Source organism: Crassostrea angulata, chromosome 10 (assembly GCF_025612915.1).
Source record: "Crassostrea angulata isolate pt1a10 chromosome 10, ASM2561291v2, whole genome shotgun sequence".
Classification (NCBI taxonomy): Eukaryota; Metazoa; Mollusca; class Bivalvia; order Ostreida; family Ostreidae; genus Magallana; species Magallana angulata.
Genome location: NC_069120.1, coordinates 41,765,825 through 41,788,583, shown reverse-complemented (window position 1 = coordinate 41,788,583; position 22,759 = coordinate 41,765,825). Strand labels below are relative to the sequence as shown.

General features: G+C 34.5%; 2 protein-coding genes across 14 annotated transcripts in view; one reads left to right on the top strand and one right to left on the bottom strand.

Moving 5' to 3' along the window:
• LOC128164854 (CAP-Gly domain-containing linker protein 3-like) overlaps positions 1-2,966 on the top strand; it is a 134,987-nt gene extending 132,021 nt beyond the window's left edge. For all 8 annotated transcript variants that reach the window (XM_052828889.1, XM_052828890.1, XM_052828884.1 and 5 more), the window contains 6 exons: positions 196-318; positions 746-869; positions 1,124-1,212; positions 1,336-1,381; positions 1,786-1,910; positions 2,267-2,966. In XM_052828889.1, the coding sequence (XP_052684849.1) occupies positions 196-318; positions 746-869; positions 1,124-1,212; positions 1,336-1,381; positions 1,786-1,910; positions 2,267-2,505 (746 nt within the window). In that variant the 3' untranslated portion in view covers positions 2,506-2,966. The remainder of the gene's footprint in view (positions 1-195; positions 319-745; positions 870-1,123; positions 1,213-1,335; positions 1,382-1,785; positions 1,911-2,266) is intronic.
• A 961-nt stretch (positions 2,967-3,927) lies between these two features.
• LOC128164850 (cadherin-23-like) overlaps positions 3,928-22,759 on the bottom strand; it is a 31,635-nt gene continuing 12,803 nt past the window's right edge. For 5 of the 6 annotated variants that reach the window (XM_052828878.1, XM_052828876.1, XM_052828877.1 and 2 more), the window contains 30 exons: positions 21,695-21,781; positions 21,392-21,403; positions 20,988-21,107; positions 20,515-20,640; positions 20,082-20,160; positions 18,966-19,084; positions 18,357-18,557; positions 17,766-17,927; positions 17,280-17,444; positions 17,097-17,161; positions 16,662-16,899; positions 16,280-16,513; positions 15,555-16,076; positions 15,018-15,162; positions 14,612-14,821; positions 14,019-14,341; positions 13,277-13,843; positions 12,963-13,145; positions 12,459-12,699; positions 11,955-12,319; positions 11,453-11,686; positions 11,052-11,140; positions 10,843-10,929; positions 10,579-10,647; positions 10,397-10,463; positions 9,817-9,944; positions 9,565-9,605; positions 9,384-9,444; positions 8,224-8,277; positions 3,928-6,068 (listed from right to left, as the gene is read on the bottom strand). In XM_052828878.1, the coding sequence (XP_052684838.1) occupies positions 5,816-6,068; positions 8,224-8,277; positions 9,384-9,444; positions 9,565-9,605; positions 9,817-9,944; positions 10,397-10,463; positions 10,579-10,647; positions 10,843-10,929; positions 11,052-11,140; positions 11,453-11,686; positions 11,955-12,319; positions 12,459-12,699; positions 12,963-13,145; positions 13,277-13,843; positions 14,019-14,341; positions 14,612-14,821; positions 15,018-15,162; positions 15,555-16,076; positions 16,280-16,513; positions 16,662-16,899; positions 17,097-17,161; positions 17,280-17,444; positions 17,766-17,927; positions 18,357-18,557; positions 18,966-19,084; positions 20,082-20,160; positions 20,515-20,640; positions 20,988-21,107; positions 21,392-21,403; positions 21,695-21,781 (5,247 nt within the window). In that variant the 3' untranslated portion in view covers positions 3,928-5,815. Of the gene's footprint in view, positions 6,069-8,223; positions 8,278-9,131; positions 9,166-9,383; positions 9,445-9,564; positions 9,606-9,816; positions 9,945-10,396; positions 10,464-10,578; positions 10,648-10,842; positions 10,930-11,051; positions 11,141-11,452; positions 11,687-11,954; positions 12,320-12,458; positions 12,700-12,962; positions 13,146-13,276; positions 13,844-14,018; positions 14,342-14,611; positions 14,822-15,017; positions 15,163-15,554; positions 16,077-16,279; positions 16,514-16,661; positions 16,900-17,096; positions 17,162-17,279; positions 17,445-17,765; positions 17,928-18,356; positions 18,558-18,965; positions 19,085-20,081; positions 20,161-20,514; positions 20,641-20,987; positions 21,108-21,391; positions 21,404-21,694; positions 21,782-22,759 lie in introns of all 6 variants that reach the window. The other variant, XR_008240998.1, reaches the window with a different exon arrangement.

Genomic DNA, 22,759 nt, shown 5'->3' with positions numbered 1-22,759 from the left:
ACAGGTATTTTGTTGTGAAATAAAATTGAAAATGTGGAAAAATTATTAATTTCCTTTATCTAAAAAGATTTGCTATAAAATCCCTTATTTGTTTATCAGGAAACAAAATCACATCAACAAATTGCTACGAAACCTTGTACATGTATGAAGCACTGTGAATCATTTCCTTTAATAAATTTTTGTGTTTCTGACTAGGGCTGAAGACAAAAACCGGCTCCATATCTAACCTGGCCGAGATGGAGGTGGGGGAGCGAGTGATTGTAGCAGGGCAGCGGAAGGGCACTATCAGATTTGCGGGAAACACACAGTTTGCACCTGGTATTAAGCCATCATCATCGCATATATTTATGTAGAGTTGTGTTGGCACATACTGATTGTTTTTGTATTAGCCTTTAAGCCTGATATTATTTGTGGTAGAAAACTGTATTGTGTCACACTGCAGAAGTTTCTGTATTCATGATTGTCACCTAAGGCAACAATTGTGTCAGTTTGCTTTTATCATCACTTTAACCCATTATTATCAATCAATGCTTGGAATACAATGTTTTCGCTTTTATTTTTATTCATACGTTTGGAGATATCAAATCATAAAATGACTAATTGTTTTAATTGAAAATTAATTCACTTATTAATATCTCCATTTGGAGATATCATATTCAATGTCTTCTTTTTCTTGAAAAGTATGAAATTGATATCAGATGTATCCTGAGATTTTTTGTGTGTGTAAACTTGAGTCTCTTTCCAGGTACTTGGTATGGTATCGAGTTAGACAGACCTGCTGGCAAAAATGATGGATCTGTTAACGGACATAGATACTTCACCTGTAAAGCTAAACATGGAGTGTTTGCTCCCTTATCAAGAATACAAAAGTAGGTACATGTATTGTTTCTGTATTGCTTTCTGTATTTTAGCAAACTAGAGAAATAATTTAGTGCTGTATTACATTTCACTTGTATCTTAAACTGTAATATGAATGTATCTTAGAAAAATCAAAAAAAAAAATTTGCTGAAAAGTGAGGTATAAAGAGTAAGTTCATGTATTTAAGTAAACTGCAGGGTAAAAATGTATTTCATGTTAATTGTGACGAAAGATACAATACGTATGATAATTATCTGTCTACAGACTGGGAGACAGACGATTCAGCTCCAGCGAGTCCCTAGATGACCCCATCAGTTGGGGGGCTGTCTCAGAAAGGGTCGACAAACATCATTGTAAGCTTTTATACAAATACATTATACGTGTATTACAAAAGGTTTTCTTAATTCAGGATTTTACTAACATTTGGAAAGATAGTATGATATTTTACATGATTTTCCTGGATTTGTTTTTAACAGCTGGAGTTAACTCGACACCAGGAAGAGCAAGAACTCCAATTAAAAGGTGAGAATAAGTAACACTGCTGGGAAACATTGCAGTGTTTATCATAGTTTATCTTTCTCTGTTGCATACCTGTGAATTAAATCACTGAACCAATGTCATGATTGGGATCACTCAGTACATACCATATTTAGTGTGTATTATAAATTTAAGGTGCATCAACCCTGGTAAATTAGTGAAAAGATATTTGTTCATTTACTTTTATTGGTGTTATTGATATTCTGAAGAAATCGGAATATTTGTTGAACTGCATAAAACTTCTGCATGTCTTGTGGGACAAAATTTGATGGAATTAGCTATTGACATTTTAAAAAAGGAATAACTTTTAGCCGGACCCAATGGCAATGAGTTGTCTCTTATCAGAGGGTGATTGTACATGTATAATTGTCTTTCTTTTCCTTCCAAAGGCCTAAGAGTATGATACAAACACCAACAAGACCTGTCTCCTCACAGAGTATCTCGAGAACTCCTGGATCCATCAACGACTTCAAGCTAGAAGTGGGAATGAGCGTCTTCTGTAATAATGAGCTAGGTATGATCAAGCTTAGTGTGCAAAAAACATGATAACCAAAGATTTTAATTTAGAAGTTGGAATGAACATATTTTGTAATAATGAGCTAGGTTCGATTAAGCTTGTGTACTGAAAATACTATTTAACATTTATATTTGCTTCTTACACTTCTTTATAGTACATATATTAAACTAGCCCCCCCCCCAAATAAATTTCCTTTCCAGTTTATGTACATATTGTATTTTATAGATTTTGCTTCATTTTGTTAATATTTCTTACCACTTAAAAGTGAAATCAGTTGTACCTGTATAATGTATTTGGTAAAATTCTTGTTTATAATATAAATCTGAGTTTTTTTTTCCTTTGTTACCTGGCAGGTACTGTTAGATATATCGGTCCAGCGGAGTTCGGTGAAGGAGTTTGGGTGGGTGTGGAACTAAGAACTGCCAAAGGAAAGAACGACGGTAGTGTACACGACAAGCGATATTTCACGTGTCGTCAGGACCACGGACTGCTCGTCAGACCCAGCAAAATTACCGTAAGAGGAATCAATGGTGCCAAATTAATTACAGACTATTACGGATCAAAAGAATCCAGTCCAATGGAGGACAAGTGAATATCTACCTACAACTGTTTATAGGAGGACCAACTATCAAGCCCTCAACCCCTCATCAAGCCTGTGATTAAAGATGCCATAAGTCATTATGTCCGTTTCACACCACCATATTTTTGTTAATATATTTTACTGGAAAAAAACATTGCAAGTTTTTTTTCAGTGATTTTTTTTAAACTTTTTAAATAATTCTGGTTGGAGTAAATTTTTTACTGTTATTCATCAACAGATGCTGTTGATTAGGATATTATGTCTCTTGTATTACAGTTTGGGGCACCTGATCTCCATGTCACTATATATCATTGTTAACATTGCTGTTATTTTTATGGTGATGTACGATCATAATAAGCTTTTATTTTTTGTACTTCATATTACTCAATGTGTCAAAAAGTTATTTAATGGGATCCATTATGCAAATCAAAGTTGTTAATATTTTATGCAAGAAATAAATATTTCAAGCTTAATTTATCTTTTCTTGTTTTTGTTTTGGTGACTAAAGAATAAAAAATGTGGGTGGGTTGGAATTATGTCTCCCCTTTCAAAGGGGAGACATATTGTATTTGTCGACTTTCTTATTCTTCTTATTCTTCTTTATCCAAATTTGTCCAGGCTGTAACTTAAATACCCTTTGACATTAAGACTTCAAACTTGGAACATAGGTAGATGGTATTGAGAAGGAGTGCACGCCACCAAAAGTTTTAACCTTGACCTATTTTGTTATTCAAGGTCAAAGTTTTCATAAAAAATATTATCTGGACCATAACACAAGACTCCTTTAACATACAGACTTTTAACTTGTATCATGGATAGATGGTATATAACCTAGTTGAACCTTACCAAAATTTTTGACCTTGACCTAAAAATTTTATTATATGGTCAAATTAGAAAAAACTTTATTGTTCAACTCCTGAATATACTTTGACAGAAGGACTTCAAACTTTAAACAAAGAGCAATAATAATACACTTAGGTGTACTATTGATTTATATATGACCTTGACCATGTTTTACCCAAGGTCAAATTAAGAAAAAAATAATAAAATTTTATCTGGGTCTGGGTAACATATAGCTGACATCATTCTTTTTCAGTTGTTAAATTTGCCCCATATTACAATCCTTGGGGAGAAGGGGAGACATGTGTTTTTTTGTAAAAAAAAACAATACCCACTAGTTTAAAAAAAATTATGTATGTTAGTCTCTTTAACTTGAGCACATCATATTTGATGGTTTCTTTTGAGATTGACCTTGAACTAATTACATTAATCTTTATGAAGTTAAATTGACACAGTGACTTTTAAATCACTTAAGAGAAAGTTAATTTTTGAAAACAGAATCGTCACTCCATCTTAAAATGTACCTGGTATGTTCATCAAAGAATAAGAACCGATTCAATCTAGTTTTACCTACTGGTATACATAAAAACAATATCAAGTTTTAAAAATTAGCATTTTAATAAATAACATGTAATTTAGACAAACATTTTGATTTCATACACAATTTGTACATCTAATACGAAACAAAACAAAAAAACCCAGTTTCAAACCATTGCAACTCTTTAAGTGACCAGACAATACAAAAAAAACCCACAAGACTAAAGACAAAGTTTTAATGGTTTCTGAACAAAGTCGAGTAGCATTTGCTTGTTTTGAGGCCCCATTTATTGTAGACATAGCATAACAGTCAAGCCTTGGATTTGATCATTAAACATGGCAAGCTTTACATTGTTATGAATGATCACACATTCTTTAAAACCGTGAATCAGGATTGATAGGAACAAAAACACAAACCAAAACACCACTAATTGCACTTTGTAAGCTGGGACTTGCTAGTTTGGCAAGAGTTAATGGACTTAACAAACATTTGTACAGTATTTCAAACATTGACAACAAACAACAAATACTGTTCTCTAGAGAATGTATAAAACTATACCAGCTAGCTTTCTATAACTCTCACAACTCTATGAAAACACTACAATAACCTTGCAATCACAACCTCTGTTTGGTCCGTAAGCACACTGAACATACATATGACACAAAAATCTTAATATCAAAATATGGTATCTCTAATGCTAGCACATAAAAATACATTGTGTTTTGTCTGGTGAGTTATGAGCTCTTGTTTTCAAGATTGTCTACTGGATTTTGATACATGAATACTGCATTTCATTGTTTAACATTTAATACTCTAAATCGTTGCATTCTGTCTGAATATAATAACTATCTGGTATATCTGTAGCAACAACAGATTATTTTCTACAAGAAGTCTGTAAAATATTAGAACCTAGTAAAAACATGTCCTATAATAAAATAAGAGGCCACATGGCTCACCTGATTGACTGTTTTTAGTCATTTTTTCTCTTACTATTTTCTTAGTAAAAGTCTAAGGTGCCATGATTTCATAATATTTTAGGTTGTAAGTTAACTCAAATGCTTACAATTTTTCCAGATTTTACCCTATATATTCTACTGAAAAACTGCACTCAACATATGGCCCCATTATTGGTCTGGGTATATCAGACGTGCACTTGTTCTTATTTCAAGACAACTTATTTTCAGTGTATTATTATTTCAAGAGAAAAAATGAGAGCCATTCACCTGTGTGTAATTTGTGCTTTTTGGTTGAAATTGGTTAAATGGTTGAAGAGAAGATGAAGAGTTTGAGGCATGGACAACACAATGACAACATATTCCAGACAAACTTTGACCAGAATGGCTTACTGGAACTCTCAGCTCTCAGCTGAGCTAAAAAATGTATACTTACTAGTATAAAAGAAATAAAAATAATTGAGATTTTATCCTTTGAAATCTAGCCTCTTTTTGAATTTGTTCAACTTTTCATTATATTACTTAAAGATATTATTTGTAAGTCTAAAGCCCTTGAAGTAGTTTTGTGTCAAAACAAGCCTATAACATGTCACAAAACAGGTATATCAACCTCGATGGAACAGTGAATTTCATTTCTTATTAAAGGAACATATAAATGATCATGGAATCAGGAAATATAAAGCATATATCTGTTTGATTAACAAGACTGATCTTGGAATACATCACTTTAAATGCATACAATAAAATGAGGTAAGTTCTGTTAAAGCAATTTCTGCACACTTTGTAAGTGTACCAAATATGTTAAAGAATGTGCATATAAGTACAAAAAAAAAGAGAAAAAAGCCTGCATTAGGTTTGTTCACTCAGACAATACATTTACATGAAAGAAATGTGACAAGTAATACCTTGTCATATCACAACATGCTTTGAACAAGTTTTAATATCACAATCAAATAGTACATGAACTACTCCATCTTCTTCCTTTCTTCTTTTAAATTTCTGAAGCCTGAAGGCCATTTATAAGATGAGATCTTGGAGTATCACCATTAAGATTTGAGAAAAGAGGATTTCTGTGGCCGAAGCTGTTCTCTTGAGAACCAATGACTGAACTGATTGTTTTAAGTGAGGAATTGTGGGTATAGTCTTTACTGCTGTCCGCGGTGAAGGTCATGGACACTTCCTGGGTGTCCACTGTCTGAGGGACGGGGGAATCCACCACATTGTTGTCCACCGAGTCAGTGTCACTAAAATAGATAAAGATTACTGAACACTTTGTACAGTGCATACTGTGTTGATCTGAATGCCAATCAAAGTACTGAAACTGCTTCTTGGAGTTGCAATAACTGAGATTCCCAAAAGCAATATGAGCATTGTTGATTCTTATTAAATATCCAGTAATCTTAGAGGTCGAGATGTATTCTATACTTAGAAATGTCATATGATTAAAAAACAAGAGGCCCAGGGGCCACATCGCTCACCTGAGCAACAATTGCCTTAATTCTGATCAAATTAGCATTACAGTATCAAAATATCTTGACAACTAAGTACAGTAGATCTTGCTAAAAAAATTGAAAATCTGCCAATTTTTATCCACCTCTTTCTTTTGGTAAATATCAAGCCCCTTTTGTTGTTGTACCTGTAAGAAGATTTTTCTCTATTCCTATATACCCCCCCCCCCCCCATTTTGTGGCCCCACTTTTTTCTAGGGTATCATGGTTTCATCAAACTCAGATTTGGGCTTTCCTGGCCTAATAGTTTTGAGAAGAAGATTTTTTTAGAGATTTTCTCTATGTATAAAAATGTATCCCCCATTGTGGCCCCGCCCTACCCCCAGGGACAATGATTTAAACAAACTTGAATCTACACTACCTGAGGATGCTTCCATTTTAATTTGATCTTTTCTGGCCAAATTGTTTTTGAAAAGAAGATTTTTATAGATTTTCTCTATATATTCCTATGTAAAACTTGATCCCCCCATTTTGGCCCCACCCTATCCCAGGGGACCATGATTTGTACAAGCTTGAATCTACACTACCTGAAGATGATTCTATTATAATTTGAGCTTTTCTGGTTTAATAGTTTTTGAAAAGAAGATTTTTTAAGATTTTCTCTATATATTCCTATGTAAAACTTGATCCCCCCATGTTGGCCCCACCCTACCCCTGGGGACCATGATTTGAACGAACTTGAATCTACACTATCTGAGGATGCTTCCACTCAAATTTGAGCTTTCCTGGCCTAATAGTTTTTGAGGACAAGATTTTTAAAAATTTTCTCTATATAATCCTATGTAAAACTTGATCCCCCAATTGTGGCCCCATCCTACCCCCGGGGACCATGATTTTAACAAATTTGAATCTACACTACCTGTGGATGCTCCCATTTTAATTTGATCTTTTCTGGCCCAATACTTATTGAGAAGAAGATTTTTAAAGATTTTCTCTATATATTCCTATGTAAAACTTGATCCCCCAATTGTGGCCCCTCCCTACCCCCGGGGACCATGATTTGAACAAACTTGAATCTACACTACCTGAGGATGCCTCCACACAAGTTTTAGCTTTTCAGGCCAAATAGTTTTTGAGAAGAAGATTTTTGAAAAATACCAACAAATTTTCAATAATTCTCAATTATCTCCCCTTTAAAGAGGGCGTGGCCCTTCATTTGAATAAACTTGAATCCCCTTCACCTAGTGGTGCTTTGTGCCAAATTTGGTTGAAATCTGCCCAGTGGTTCTTGAGAAGAAGATGAAAATGTGAAAAGTTAACAACGACAACGACAACGACGACAACGACAGACAACGGACAAATTGTGATCAGAAAAGCTCACTTGAGCCTTTGGCTCAGGTGAGCTAAAAAGACTTTCACGATCAACTGCATTATCAATGAATAAGTCAGATTTGTCTTCTCTCTTCATGGAATATTTTTCATTATACATGTATAATATAAGGAGTGGAGATTGAGGTTCAAGTCACTTTTATACATGTACAGTTGAACTTCGATATCTTGAACACCGATATCTCGAATACAATAGATATGTCTAAAAGATTTTTAAGTTTCAGCCACTTATTTTTTAAGTATTTTACCCTTTATATCTCGAATACTTGGATATCTCAAAGTTTTCAAACAGTCCCATCTAGTTTGAGATAATGAAGTTTGACTGTATATATATATCTGCTGTGATTAATTTGTGACACAAATCAGATATTATTTGAAATGAATTCATGATAATAATTTAATAAATAATTAAAGTGTGATGATTTAAAACTAAGTCTTTCATACATCAGATATTTTAAGTAATTATAAACCATATATATATTATAAGTAAAGATCCTGTTATTTTCCATATTTTCAAATGAATTTATTTTACATCTAAGGTATTTTTATAAGCTTTACTTACTCATAGTCTTGTGATTCTTGTGATAATACTTTTTCCAAGAAAATGGGGTTGGCACTGAAATTAAACAGAAAATGAATTACTAGTATGAAGATATAAAGTATAAAACAGAAAATGAAAAATGAACAAAACTCAATCAATATAAACTTAAACACAATGAGTACATTAAAACAAGCTTATAACGAAGTGTCAGGGAGAGGCAATTTATCTTCGTTATAAGCGTAATTCATTATATCCATCAGGTTTACAACATATAACAATGTCACAGAATGAAAATCACTTCGCTGTAAGCATCAATTCATAATAAGCATGTTTGCTATTTATAAACGTGTTTTACTGTAGTAGATTCTTGATAAGGAGTAAAAGCAGAGACATTTTAACACCATGATTCTGATATGCTTGGGAACTTATTTGAATACTCATGCACAGTCTGTGAACTACAATTTTAACACCATGAATCTGATATGCTTGGGAAATTCTTCTTGCTTTAAGATATCTTAGAAACTTATTTGAATACTCATGCACAGTCTGTGAACTACAATGATGTGACTGATACCTGGGACTATTTCACACAGTACATTTGGTGACACAATGCGTGAGGATGTACAAGTATCTTGATATCCAGAGTGCATGAGAACAATTAAATACTGTAGATTCCTTATTTTATGAAAGTACACTGTACTTAATTCTGTGATTCCACTGTTTTGTATCAAATTGCAAGAATATAAAATTGCAAATGCATAACTTTCATCCTAATATTTCATAGTTCTATACTCTCATAATTTAATGAGATTTTACAATCCGCGGGGGGTGCTTCATGCAATTTTACACAGATAATAATTCCTCGCATTTAATAAGGAATCTACAGTAAACATGCACACAACAGTAACGTAAGGTTCACATCACCAAACCTAAAATCTCGTTTGGGTCTCATAAACAGCATTGCTACAAAACAAAGACCACACCCTAAATATCATAATGAATTTTTGGCTATAGAATGAAAAAATACATATTAGCCCGTAAATTATAGAAATCTTGTTACAGGTATATGTTCTTTGAACATTGAATTGTCTAAGAACACCTTCTATAGAACACCTTCTATGGCTGGAAGATAATTGTGTTTCAATCTGACCAAAGACATTGGATTGGTAAACGGTACTCACTTTTCATAGGCGTGTAGATTAGTTCCGGGAAGCTGGTTCTTCTGCATGTCATTTTCCTGCCCTGTGAAACAATTTAAAAATGTTGTTTAATTTTATATTTCGTTTTCACAAAAAATGTTAAAATGAAGTTCTCCTACAATTCTATTTCTTTTATTGAAAAGCTATACACTCAGGTACTCACCATAAACCATAGCAGTGGCTGCTTTAAGCTTCCTTTGATATCTGATCAAACACAACAGAAATTAAATGCATGATTTAAAAGAAACCTCTTACTTTCAAAACTTAACTTAGATCATTTTAATGATAAAGCATTTACAGGTACATGTATTTTCTTTTCTTTTCAAACTTCCTTCCCTTTTCCTCTTTGCATCATTCACATTATCAAAAAAATTTCAATTATTTCTAATACATTTCAGTAAAGAATTGAACTTACGATTTTGTAATAAGGAATATGACGATGGCCATAACAATACATGGAATGCCTAGAACAATGGCCAGTAGAATCAGGCCCATTATGAGCAGTCGGTTGGAGTCTTCTTCCTCTGTTTGTTGAACTGCAGACTGTATTGATAGACATAATACATACATGAATCAGAGTGTCACTACTATTCACCCCAGTTTTATTTCCCCCCTTTCGGCCTTGTTATAAGTGGGCGAATTTAAGACTGGGCAAAATAAATTTTATTTTTAAATTGCTGTGTTAATAAGACTAAGTACCGGTATATATCACATAATTATGTCTGGGTATATTCAAGAAAGGGTGAAACCATTTGCAAGTGTAAAAGGGCAAAAAAAAAAACAACCCCAAAACAACATGGGGCAAAAATATTAAATTGAACCTGAATACAGCATTTTATAGATACCTACTTGCATTTATTGCTTAATAATTGATACATGTACATGTATGACTCTGCAATTGTCTTTTGACAACAAATCTGTTTTTATATGTAGTAGACCACAGCTAATGATGATGGATTAAGTATTGAGAATGAAACAAATGCAATAAAACATACCACAATCTGTAGTATATTGTACTCATTCAAAATGGGCACAAGGGCTGCAGCTTCATCATCTATTTTACTAAAGAGAGGAAAGGACATCAGCTATTAGTACACATATAATATACTTTGATGTTCCTTTGATTAATCATTCATTAAAAAAACATCTAGAGCTTTATACTTAATATTAGGCCTACCTTAGTAGCTCAGCGGCAGAAACAATTCTAAATGGCTTAATGACCTCTCCATGGATAAACATATCAGTCCTAAAAACACAGAGATATACATTCTTACAGAACAGTTGGTATCTTTTGTGAAGGCCCCAGGTAGCATAAATTTGTCTCTTGACAGATTGATATGTATATATGACATCAGAGCATGCCCTGTAAAAATGTCATTTTTTGTTCTGATGGATCAATTTTATTTACTCTTTAAAAGTTTAATATTAATTCAACACTTACTTATCTGCCTCAGGTTTTCCCTGGCCATTTTCGTGAGTTTGGATTTTGTCTACAACTATATGGTACCCTGTGATTTTTTCCAGTTTACTGGAAAAAAAAATATATATATATACCAAACATTTACACATGTACCGGTAAACATTCATAATCATTTCAACATTGTTTGAACTACTTACGTATAAGGATTAGAAAACACAAGGAAATCTTACCTTCTGAAAGTCTCTGAGAAATTTCTGACTTGCATTGGAGTCATTCTGAAGATTATTTTAACTCTTTGGTCATCATTGATCAGAGATATCTAAAAAGTAAAGAGACTTGGTGGTAAGCAATTACATGTATGCACATATTGTAACAAATTGTCTTTGTTCTGTAGATTAAGCACACAAGAAGTTAGTGATTCCTATAAAACAAAAGTACATCAAATTCATAAAAAAAATTTGTACTTCACATTTTAGCAACACATATATACCGGTGGTTTGACTGCTGATGTACCACATTTTGACCATGTATGGTTTATCATGAAACAAATTTATGCCATTCACTTCTTTTTCTACAACAAAGCAATTACATTTATAAAGCCCTCTACATTTATAACAGAAATCAACCTTACCCTTAGAGAGGCATTAGCCATTTTGCCGTCAATGTCCTGAGCACTGACATCCATCAGGATGTATCCAGACATGTCTGACTGGAATATGGTGTTGGTCCTGATGATTCCATCACTGGACAGACTGAGGGGGGCACTAGGTAACTTGTTCCTGAGGGTTTCTGGGTAAATCCCCAAGGACATCAAGTGGAATGTGTGCACAGAATTGTTCCCAGAGTCCAAGTCAGTCACTTCATTCTGAAAATCCAGAGTAAGGGAGTGTGAAAGGTGGTTAATAGTATTTGGAATTTGACTATAGTTCTGAAATTTCAAACTATAAAAGGATCACCAAGATATGATGACAAGAGGCCCATAAGCTATATTACTCGATGGAGCAGCAACATCCAACTGGGTTAGACCCAATTAAGTAGATAACTCCTTTAATTACATGTATATCAAATTTGAAAACATCAATCTCAAACAAATATCAACATTTTCCCCTAAAATGTATGAGAATGATATATACACTGAGAGTGAATATGGTCTCCTGAAACTGAGTTTTCCTGGTGATGCCCACACTGAGATTCTGGTTCCTGAACTTTGGCGGGTGATCATTAATATCTTTGATGGTGACCTGAGCCCACAACAAGGTCGTGTTGCTGGAATCATAATCATCTGGAGGTCGCATTTCTATTTTTTGAGAGACCATTCTTTGAGTCCCTGGGACTATAGAGTATTTGTCAAAAGTGAGGTATCCTAGAGGGGTGGCCCATATCACCAGATTTATGAAATTAATGGGTGTTCCAGTTACATCTCCATCTCTATCGACTGCTTTGATCAAGTACAATTCTCCTGTCTGATTGAGGTAAAAATGGTCGACCATATCTCCACCTGCAAGATAGAATTTCATATAAAATTTGTTTATATATGATTACAAATTAAAACACAAAACTTGAAATTAAACCCCCTAAAAATTGTTATACATGTACCAATGCAAAGGACCATGATCTACCCATTTTGACCCTCTTACCTATGATGTAATAGAAGATGAGACTGTTGTTGACGTGACTGTCTCTGTCTATGGCTACATCCACTGTGCCACAGTACTCCATGGAGTGTTCCTCTGGCACAGGACCAAGGATGTACGGCTCCATGTCTGGTCGTCGAGGAAATTCAGGCTCCTGGTCATCAATGTCCAACAGCTGAACAAATATGGTGATCGAGTTATCCAAAACACTGATGATGCCACTGTCATTGGCAATTACTCGGATCTACAGAACAAAACGGAGAAAACATGATATAAGACAATACATCTGATCAGTGAAACTCTCAGCATCATCTTCCAATATGTAGTCTTGGTTTACTACAATTCTACCTGAAAATAACTAAATTGGAACTGCACAATCTCAAAACAGTTTACCATTATACAGACTCTTTATTTTATCATAATAACATCATAATATTTTTTTAAGCATTTAAAAATATAGCAGGTAAGTGAGACTGATATCAGAATAAAGAGACTTCTCCTACTGACCTCAAACTGAGCCTGTTGCTCCCTGTCCAAGACGGCCCTGGTGGTCAGTAGGCCGGTGTCCTTGTGGATCTGGAACTTGGTGTAGTCCTTCTCCGGGGCCAGGTAGTAGTGGACCTCTGCATTCTTACCGTGGTCAGCATCGGTAGCACTCACCTGTATTACTGTAGTACCCACAGGTTGTTGCTGAAAAAATTCATCAAATGAATGTTTCATGTATAGAGTGATATTATTTGTAAATGCAAATTCTTATTAAGCGGTATATAAAATCTTCATACTAAGTTGTAGAACTTCAATACAACATTGAGACAAATTACCTCTTTGATTTGAAGTGTAGCAGTAGGACCTTTGGGAACAACAAATTGGGGCTGGTTCAGATTTTCATTGGACTCAATGATCTCTATCAGAAGAGTCATGTTGGAGGAGAGCCGAGTGGGTGTTCCCTTGTCCTGAACTTTGACTGTGACGTAGTACATCCCCACATGTCCTAGCAGGGACCCTCTAGTGCGAATGACTCCTTCATTGTTCTTAATGTCACTGTTGTACTGTGTGGTTATATAGAACCAGCTGTCACTGGCGTTAGTGTCACCTGACACTAGAGAAAATTCTACCTCAGCATTGGCCCCGATGTCTGCATCATTGGCCAAAATGGTATCTACAATAGTATTATTCTGTGAATTCTCTACAACAGATTTCGGGGTGGTTCCAATATTGGTGATGATGGGATGGTTGTCGTTGACGTCTGTCACTTTAACAAATATGGCCCCTGTTCTCTCTGAGCGTTGTTGGTTGGGGTTAGCATCGATATTGTCAGTGGCGGTCACATACAATATGTACTCTTCCCTCATTTCTCTGTCAAGGGGCTTGAGGACTGAGATAATGCCCTGAAAAATGATTGGAAAATAGGTAATCCAACTCTTAAATTTTCCAAACTGAAGAAACCGACTTGCTATTCCAATTAAGGAATACTTAATCAAGTATTATCACCAAAAAAATCATTGTTAAGTAGATCGAATTGAGATTGACAGGGTGTTTTGGACAAAATAAAAGAGAACATACTGTTTTGGAGTCAATGGTGAGACTCTGGTCATCGTTTGTGACCTGCAGGGAGTAGGTAATCTCTCCAAACCTGCCACTGTCCCTGTCTGTGGCAGTAATGTTCCCTACAAATGTCCCGTTGGGAGCGTTCTCCTCCACGGAGTACTGTGTGGGGTGGGGCAGGAACTGTGGCGTGTTGTCATTGATGTCGATCAGGGACACTGACACAGTGGCTGTGGATGTGAGGACAGAGGAAGGAGGGCTGGCAGAGTCCGTCGCTATCACCGTGAAGCTCACTTCATGGTTGTTCTCATAGTCCAGTTGCTTTTTTAAAGTGACAGTGCCTGAATTCATATATATAGAACAAAATTCATCATCTGTTAGTAAAGAGACTGGGTAGCAGTACATTCAATAAATGTAATCTATAACAAGGATTACATATCTAATTTAAGCAATGTTTCTTTTGACTTCCATTTATAAACTATTTTGGTTCAAAAGATTCAATATTTAGTTTCTTGTTTCCTAAATCAAATTTGGACTAATTAATCACGAAAGAATGTATATTAACATCTGTATTAAAACTAAAAAATTCTTCTAAAATAAAATGAACTGACCGACTCTGGAATCCATGATCTGGAAGGAATTGATATCATCCTGTCCTATTCTATAGAACACAGTTTGCTTCTTGTCCTTATCCACTGCTGACACAGTGATAACTAAGTCATTGACCTCTCGACCCTCGGAGACATTGACATGATATTGTGGACCAGGGAGGAACTCAGGAGGCTCATCATTGACGTCCAGTAAAGTCAGAGTCAGGGTAGCTACAAAAACCAAACAGAAAAAGGACGTTCAAAAAAAGTACCAAGGTAATGAAATGTGTACAATTGTTATCTCTCCATTTACATATTCTTTCAGTGACTTTTTCAAACATTTGGAAATACAGATTTTTTTTTACTGTTGAGCCATTCATTATTATATAAGGCAGTCTTATCTACATTTAATTAACTTATTTGTTACCAGTGGCAGTTTGTTGATCAGCTGATGGCTGCCATCCATTGAGGTCTTTCACTAGGACTTTGAGTTCTATCTTTTCAGCTGTTTCTCTGTCTAATACTGATTTTACAAACAAAATGCCGGTTGTCTCATTGATGTCAAAATAATTCTGTAAGAGAAAATATTTTTCCAGCTTTAGAACTCATTTCAGATAAGCTGAAATTGCACAGTACTTAAAGTTTTAGATCATGTACACTATATATTGACGTTGGCAATTTGTTTTTGAGAGGGACTCCCCCCCCCCCCCCCCCCCCAAAAAAAAAATAAATAAATAAAAATCAAATAACTTTTCTTTTGCTATTGCCAGAAACACCTGTTATATGGTTACAAAAACTGAGTTATATCTGTAGTACAATTCTATGTAATCTGCTGATTATCCCTATAGAGGTAAAAAGATCCAAGATACCAGTATCGTGCTGTGGAATTACCGGTACCGGTACTTAAATTCATGATGCCTGGCAATCCTGAAGATTACCTAAGCCTACAATTCCTAGGACTTACCTGAATATTATTTGCAGTAACATTCACATCTCTGCCCTCTTCATCAGTGGCACGAATTGAGTCTTGTAAAATCTGGTACCTGAGGCGTGGATTACTGTCTGTGTCCACTGCTGTCAGGGTCACGACCTGTGATCCAACAGGCTTGTTCTCCAGGATAGCTACAGACTGTGACCGTGGGTCAAAGTAAGGTATCTCATCATTCACATCCAACACGTTTATATTGACAATGCAGTACCCCTCCAATGAGACAGAACCACGATCAGTGGCTGAAATGTTCAGAGAATAAAAAGAGCTCTGTTCATGATCCAGTTCTGATTCCACAAGGACCTCTCCAGTTCTGAAGTTGACCCTGAATTTCTCCTGAGTTGTGCTTTCTATGCGGAAAACAAACTCATTATTGGGGGCAGTTCCATCTAAGTCATAAGCATCGACTTTAACTGCCAGAGATCCAATTGACGCATTTTCATATATATTAACCTGGTATGTGGTTTGATTGAATACTGGTTTGTTGTCATTTTCATCCTGCAAAAAAAGTTCACAATGAGCATTTATTCCCAAAACATTGATGTCAATTTTTTTTAACATTGTTCTGACAAAGAAATAAAATGTCTTAAATATTTTCAACCAAACTGATACTGAAGGCACATAATGAAAGTTTTTGTTGTTGATTATTTGATGGTAATTTTAGGTTGCATCTGACTGTACAAGTGAGTACACTTGTTTACCTCCACTTCTACTGTCGCGTTGATGACTGAGCAGAGAGATGGCAGTCCTCTGTCACAGACCTGGACCCCCAGCATTATCTGACCACTGCTGGTCAGCTGCTCATAGTCCACAGGCCTGGACAGTCTCACCACACCTGTAGCATCGTCTATAGTAAAGGTGTTTGTCACGGGAGGCTGGATGTTGGATATGGAATACAGGACTTGGCTGTTCATTCCTTCATCTAGATCTGTTGCCTTCATTCCAAAAGAGAAAGCAGAAAGTCATTTCCTTTTCAAATACAATTTTCTTAATAATCAAACTGTGCATGACAATAAAAAAATACTTCTTATTTTAACATTATAAACAAGATAAGTTAATCCAACAATGTATAATAATGCTCACCTCTAGCTTGAGTTCTCTCACGAATGAGGTAGCCCCCTCCTTCAGGGAAGCAAAGTAAGCCTCTCTGGTAAAGAGCGGCTTGTTGTCGTTCGTGTCTGTCACCTTGACATTCAGTTCCACTGTTGTCCTGAATCCACCCCCATCTTTTGCCTCCACTGTGATGTAATATTCACTTATCTTTTCCCTGTCTAAGGCCTCTGTGTTATATATATCTCCAGTTGAATCATTGATACCAAATCTGAAATATAAGGAATTGCATGCGAGTCAATGGTTTCCTAAGAAAATAGTTCAACACCCATCAGTTTTGCAACATACCATACTAAAATTCATTCTATTTAAAAGATTATTAGTAAATTAAATGCATCAAAAATCAAATACCTCATCAAATATTCATGTTTTTTTAATTAAATGCTACATATTTTAATTAAAGTATACCTTCCATTTCCTCCCCTAACTGAATATGTGATTTTTCCAAACACTCCAGAGTCCAGGTCTGTTGCCTACAAAGCACAAGATTACTTACATCAACTGAGTCAAAAAAGAACACCATACTGATATCTCAACAATATTTTTACATGTAAATAATCAAGTTGTTTTCATAAATTCTAGGTGCCTGACCTGTAGTCGTGTAAACGTGGTCCCGGTGGGAGAGTTCTCGGCAATCTGGGCCGAGTAGGAGGTGTTTTCAAACTGAGGCTGGTTGTCATTGACATCAAGGATGTGGACCGTCATTTTGACTGAACTACTTCTCTTTGGATTGGTTCTTAGCTCTCTAGCAATTACCTGATCAAATAACAGGCATAGAAAATAATCGCAATTTACTCCGAAATAATATTGTCTATAAGAATTGTAAATGTTAAAATTGATGTCAATTTTGGGATTATCAAGTAGCAAAGCAGATGGATAGGAGTTACAAGCATTTTTGAATTACATGTATAATTTTTTTTTTCATAGTGCTGTACAGTTCCCCTTTTTCAAATTGTTTGGCTGGTGGTTAATAAAGGAACACTTTATACATTTTGATATTTGCGTATATTTCCATGCTTACAGGTATGATTCAAAACAAAGTGATATATAAGGTAAACTAAATTTAATGTAGCTTACATCAAAGGTAGCTGTCTTTGACTTCTCATAGTCCAGATCCACTGAATTGTTCACACGGATAAGAATGGAAGACTCTGAGAAAACCTCCTTTGGTAGAGGTGCAAAATCATAGTATGGCTGTCCATCCTTCTCAAGCACAATTTCAAAGTAACTATTGAGTCCCTGTAATATAAAAATGCAACATTTACATGATTTATTTAATAGCTTAAAATATTTTCAAGATTAATTGTTCTATGAAAAATTCATTAAAAGGTAAGATCTTTACCCTACTAACCAACAATTCCGAGGAAATATCTTAAGCACATATGAAATATATCAAACTTCAATTATCTGTCAAGTGCAAATTAATATTTTTAGTTTCAAGTATATTTTAAAAAAAACAACAACATTAAACACATCTGCTGCCTCAAACTATTATATTTACATTTATTGGGTATAACAACTCCATTACTCATCAATACATATCCTCTTTTATTGACAGTTATATATTTTCATCAAATATATCTATTTTTCATAGTTCCCTAAAAACACCTGTCTCTCTTTGAATCCAAGTATTTGATATGTGGCAGTTACACCAGATGGATGACTCACCTGATCAATATCGTTGACAGACATGATGGTGTTGGCTGTGAAGATGACGGGGACCCCACTCTGCATGTTTTCCTGAATGGTGGCCGTATAGTTGAGGTGGTTGAAGGTGGGCGTGTTGTCGTTGACATCAGACACAGAGATGGTGACCAGTGTGGTGGCAGTGGTGTTCCCATAGTTCACACCCGACATCACCTCCTCCGCCTTTATAAAACAATACACCGATGTACCGTACACACATAGTAAATAGACAGAGAATATGGTACTGTAATCATAAGAAAAACATTGTCCAATAATGTCACAAGTAAATAGATCAAGTAACTCTACTGTTCAGTTCAACTGTTACAAAATGGGTTAAACTTTCAAGACAGAAAGACACCAAGACTGAAAAAAAAAATTTACACCCTGTACATGATTAAAGATTGAATAATTAAGTATAATCATGATAATTTAAGTAAATAAAATTAGCAATTTTGAAAATGATGACATAACCTGTACGCCATTTAAATTTTTCATTTCATAAAAAAAAATCTAATTATATGGATACAAACGTTTTGAAAATAAATCATAATACATGTACTTCAAGGAATAAGCCTGCATGATCTGCTTTACCTTAACATACATGGCGTACACCCCTCCACTGTCCTGTATGGAGGCATCATCACGGTCCAGTTCTGTTTTAATGGTGATCCATCCTGTGTTGGGATCCACATTAAAATTCTGGTAGCCACCTGTAAATAGACAAAACCTTAAAATTATTTTCTTGTATCAATTTTCCAAATCGTGACAATTGATCACCAAATTTTTCAGCCTTAAGAAAAACTTAAAGAGACAGTATGGCGCATCTTATCGAAAAACCAACTTGAGAAAATTTTCCAATCGGGTTCGGTTTTTTTGTATTACTCATGAATGTATTAACTTTCAGAAAATTATAAAGTTCTCCATGCAATAAATCTAATTATTTCATTAAAATTAATAATTACATATAACCTATCACATAAATACATCGCAACGTGTTCGGGGTTCAGCCTTCTATACTATTACGCATGCGTATTTACTGTAAACAAAACACATGCAGGGCTCGCGAAAAATCTCCTGGACAGGTTTGTTGATAAAAATATGTCTTTTCTACTTCTCATAGGTAATAATTGTTCAAAGTTTTTTAAACAACCACATTTATTATTTTGTAAGCATGTATTTTTCGTGTTTATCATAGGAGTTGCTACAACCTAAATCTATTTTTATAAATGAGGCCCCTTGAGGGGTTATTTGACATATTTATGTCTATTCATTTTAAAATGAACCTAAATTGGTAAACCATTTATAAATTATCGAGTAAGTAAGGATGTGTTTCATTTAGAGAATCGCTTAAACCTCGTTTTCCATGATGACCGTAGTGGGACGAAGATCTTGTAGTTTTCAGCACGTGTCAATTACTGTCAATCAAAGTCCACGTGGTACAAATAAACGATATAAGATTATTCCGGTTTGTACGGCCCTTGAATTTCCGGAAGCTCATAGTTACGTTAATTAAATATGTGAAAGGAATTTTCATGTATTTCAACTATTACAATAAACATTATTTTTTATTTCCTACCGATACAATAGGTAAATCTGAAGATATTTACACATGTGTTTTCAGCTGTACTGTCTCTTTAATTGAACAAGGTTGAAAAAGATATTAAGCTACAGAGTAGCTAGGGCTTACAAATCATATAGCTAAATTACCCTGAACAAATGTATATCTGATGCCATTTGGAACTCCTCTGTCTCCATCTAATGCTGTCACCTGGAGAACCCTTTCTCCCTTCAAATTGAAAAATAAGTCTTGATTTTCTCTGAAGATCAACAAAATATTTCTACAAAAGTGTGATTACTGCCTGGGCAGACTAATTCATTTCAGCTGCCAGCATATACACAACTAATTAAAGGAATTTTATACTGAGAGCAGAAACATATAAAAATTCACTCATTAAGTTTAAGATATTTTCGTTGAAATATATACTGGTAAGTGCATTTTAAGATAACTCTGTTATGTTCTGATGCACTATCTTTATAATATACTTTCTGTATTTGTATTGTGAATATAATTATTGTTCTATGATCTGATATAAGCCATTTGGCTTAAAGAGTAAACAAACAAACAAACAAACAAACAAACCACAGCCTTGTCCTCTCCAACAACCACGCTGTAAGGGAGATTAAAGAAGGCAGGGGGCGTGTCCTGAACATCAAGGACGGTCACCACAAAGTCAGCATTGTTAATGCTCTCATTGCCAAATCCATCCTATCAAAATCAAAACAGTTCTGCATGGGTATTGACAATATAACTTAATTTACCTAAATCCTGTTCTTTGCTGTCTGAATTAGAATATTTCTTTATAATTACACCATTTTTTTTTTTTACAATAAAAGATCAAGCTAGAATCATTCTGATAATTAAGAATTAAAGACCCCTAAAAAAAAGTCAAAAAATTTTGTGCAGTGAAAGCTATATAGTTTAGAATGAATGACCTGCATGAGTACACATGCAAGATTAATTTGACATACTGGGGGATTTAAAAAGACGTAGCTTTTAATAATTGATCTTTTAATTACTTCATGCATCAACACATTTCACTACTTTTTACTTACTTTTGCCTTGATGACAAATTCATAAAAATTGTGCCTTTCAAAATCTAGGGAAGAATTTATGATCACATCACCAGTATCGCTGTTTATACGAAAAGCATTTTTATAAAGCTCATCTGCAGCCTGAAATTTAAAACATATACCATCGGTTTTTTTCATGAATGAAAGCTGCAATGTATAAATTTTCACATGATTATTAATATCTTCCTAAATTAAGTTTAATTAAGATTAATCTTCTCAGATATCTTTCTATTTAGAGATCCACTGCAGAGGACAGCAGGCCTTTATGATTAATAATTCATGATAAACTGGTTATATAGATTACATCAATTCATTTTTTCATGAGTTCATACAGGATGCTGAACCTATCATGAGATAGTTAAGTGATAGTAAAAGTGAATGATTACCTGAGCTACCGGCTGAAAGAAGAGTAAAGGGAGATGTTTAATACATGGTTTAATCAATAGACATAATAATACACTATCCAATCTAACTTAAAAGAGATGGAATCAACTTTATCCACAAGTAGTCATTTTCTGGTATCAGTGATATCCTAACAGTCAATCAACTTTGATTACCAGTCCACTTACTTTGACAAAATAATTATACCTTCTTGATTAATTACAAGAGTGAACTAATGAATACCATGGAGATTTCTTTACAGACCTTAAGCTAGATAAATATTTTTTTCTATATCCTTAAACCCTTACCTCCATGTAGTAAGACACAGTGCCCCCTAGTCCATTGTCTGGGTCCTGGGCTGACACTCGAATCACTGTGGTCCCCACTGTAGCATTCTATGAAACAGACATCATTATTCAACATATTCAAAGATACTCTAGCGCAAAGACCGTAAACTGGGAAGAGCCTCAGATCAAAAATTACTATAAAATTGATACAACTTTTTAACAAATCTATATACTTTTATGACATTTCTGCTGTGGATTAGTAAAAAAAAGTAATAGAATCCAAAATTCCTGATAATGTGCACATCTACACATTGCATCCTTAATACATTTACAAAAGTTTCATGAAATTCCAGTCTGCAGTGTAAGAGGAGTTGAATTTACAAACTGTTCGTCAATATATTCAAAATAGGGCCAAAATTCTATGTTCAAAAGGACCGAAATTCCCAGAAAAATATTTGAATCGGAATTTCCTGGTAAATATGCATATGTACACACTGTGTCCTAAATACCTACAAAGTTTCATAAAATTCTGTGCAGCTGTACCATTAAAAATTGATGTAAAAAAAATTGAAATACTTGTGACACTCAATAATTTATAAGTCTTTTCTCAGTTTATGGTCTTTGGGCCAGCTAAGACATGCCACGGAATTTTCATTATCATTCATGTCAGTGAATTTTACAGCAAAAAAGGTAACACCCTCCTATAGCATTCTATGAAACAATAACATTCTAGGAAAATCTTATCATTTTAATGAATCTAACTCCATCCCCTCTTAAAAAAATTTAACAAAAAAGACTGCAAAAAATAAATATCTGATAGAAAATTATCATGTTGAACAATAAATATTTAATAGGTTTTCATCAACTATGCATCATTTCCACATTATCTTACGTTTATTACCTTGATTTAAAATCAATTGCAACAAGACCTAGCCCACGCAATGGACTCAAAACTCATGAAAAATTTACTCCCTTCCTTGTAATAACACATTCACAAGGTATATGAAACTATGGACCTAACATTACCATTGATATGAGAGCCAGCTTGTTAAGTTTTTTGCCCAATGCCTTCTCTTCTAACAACAT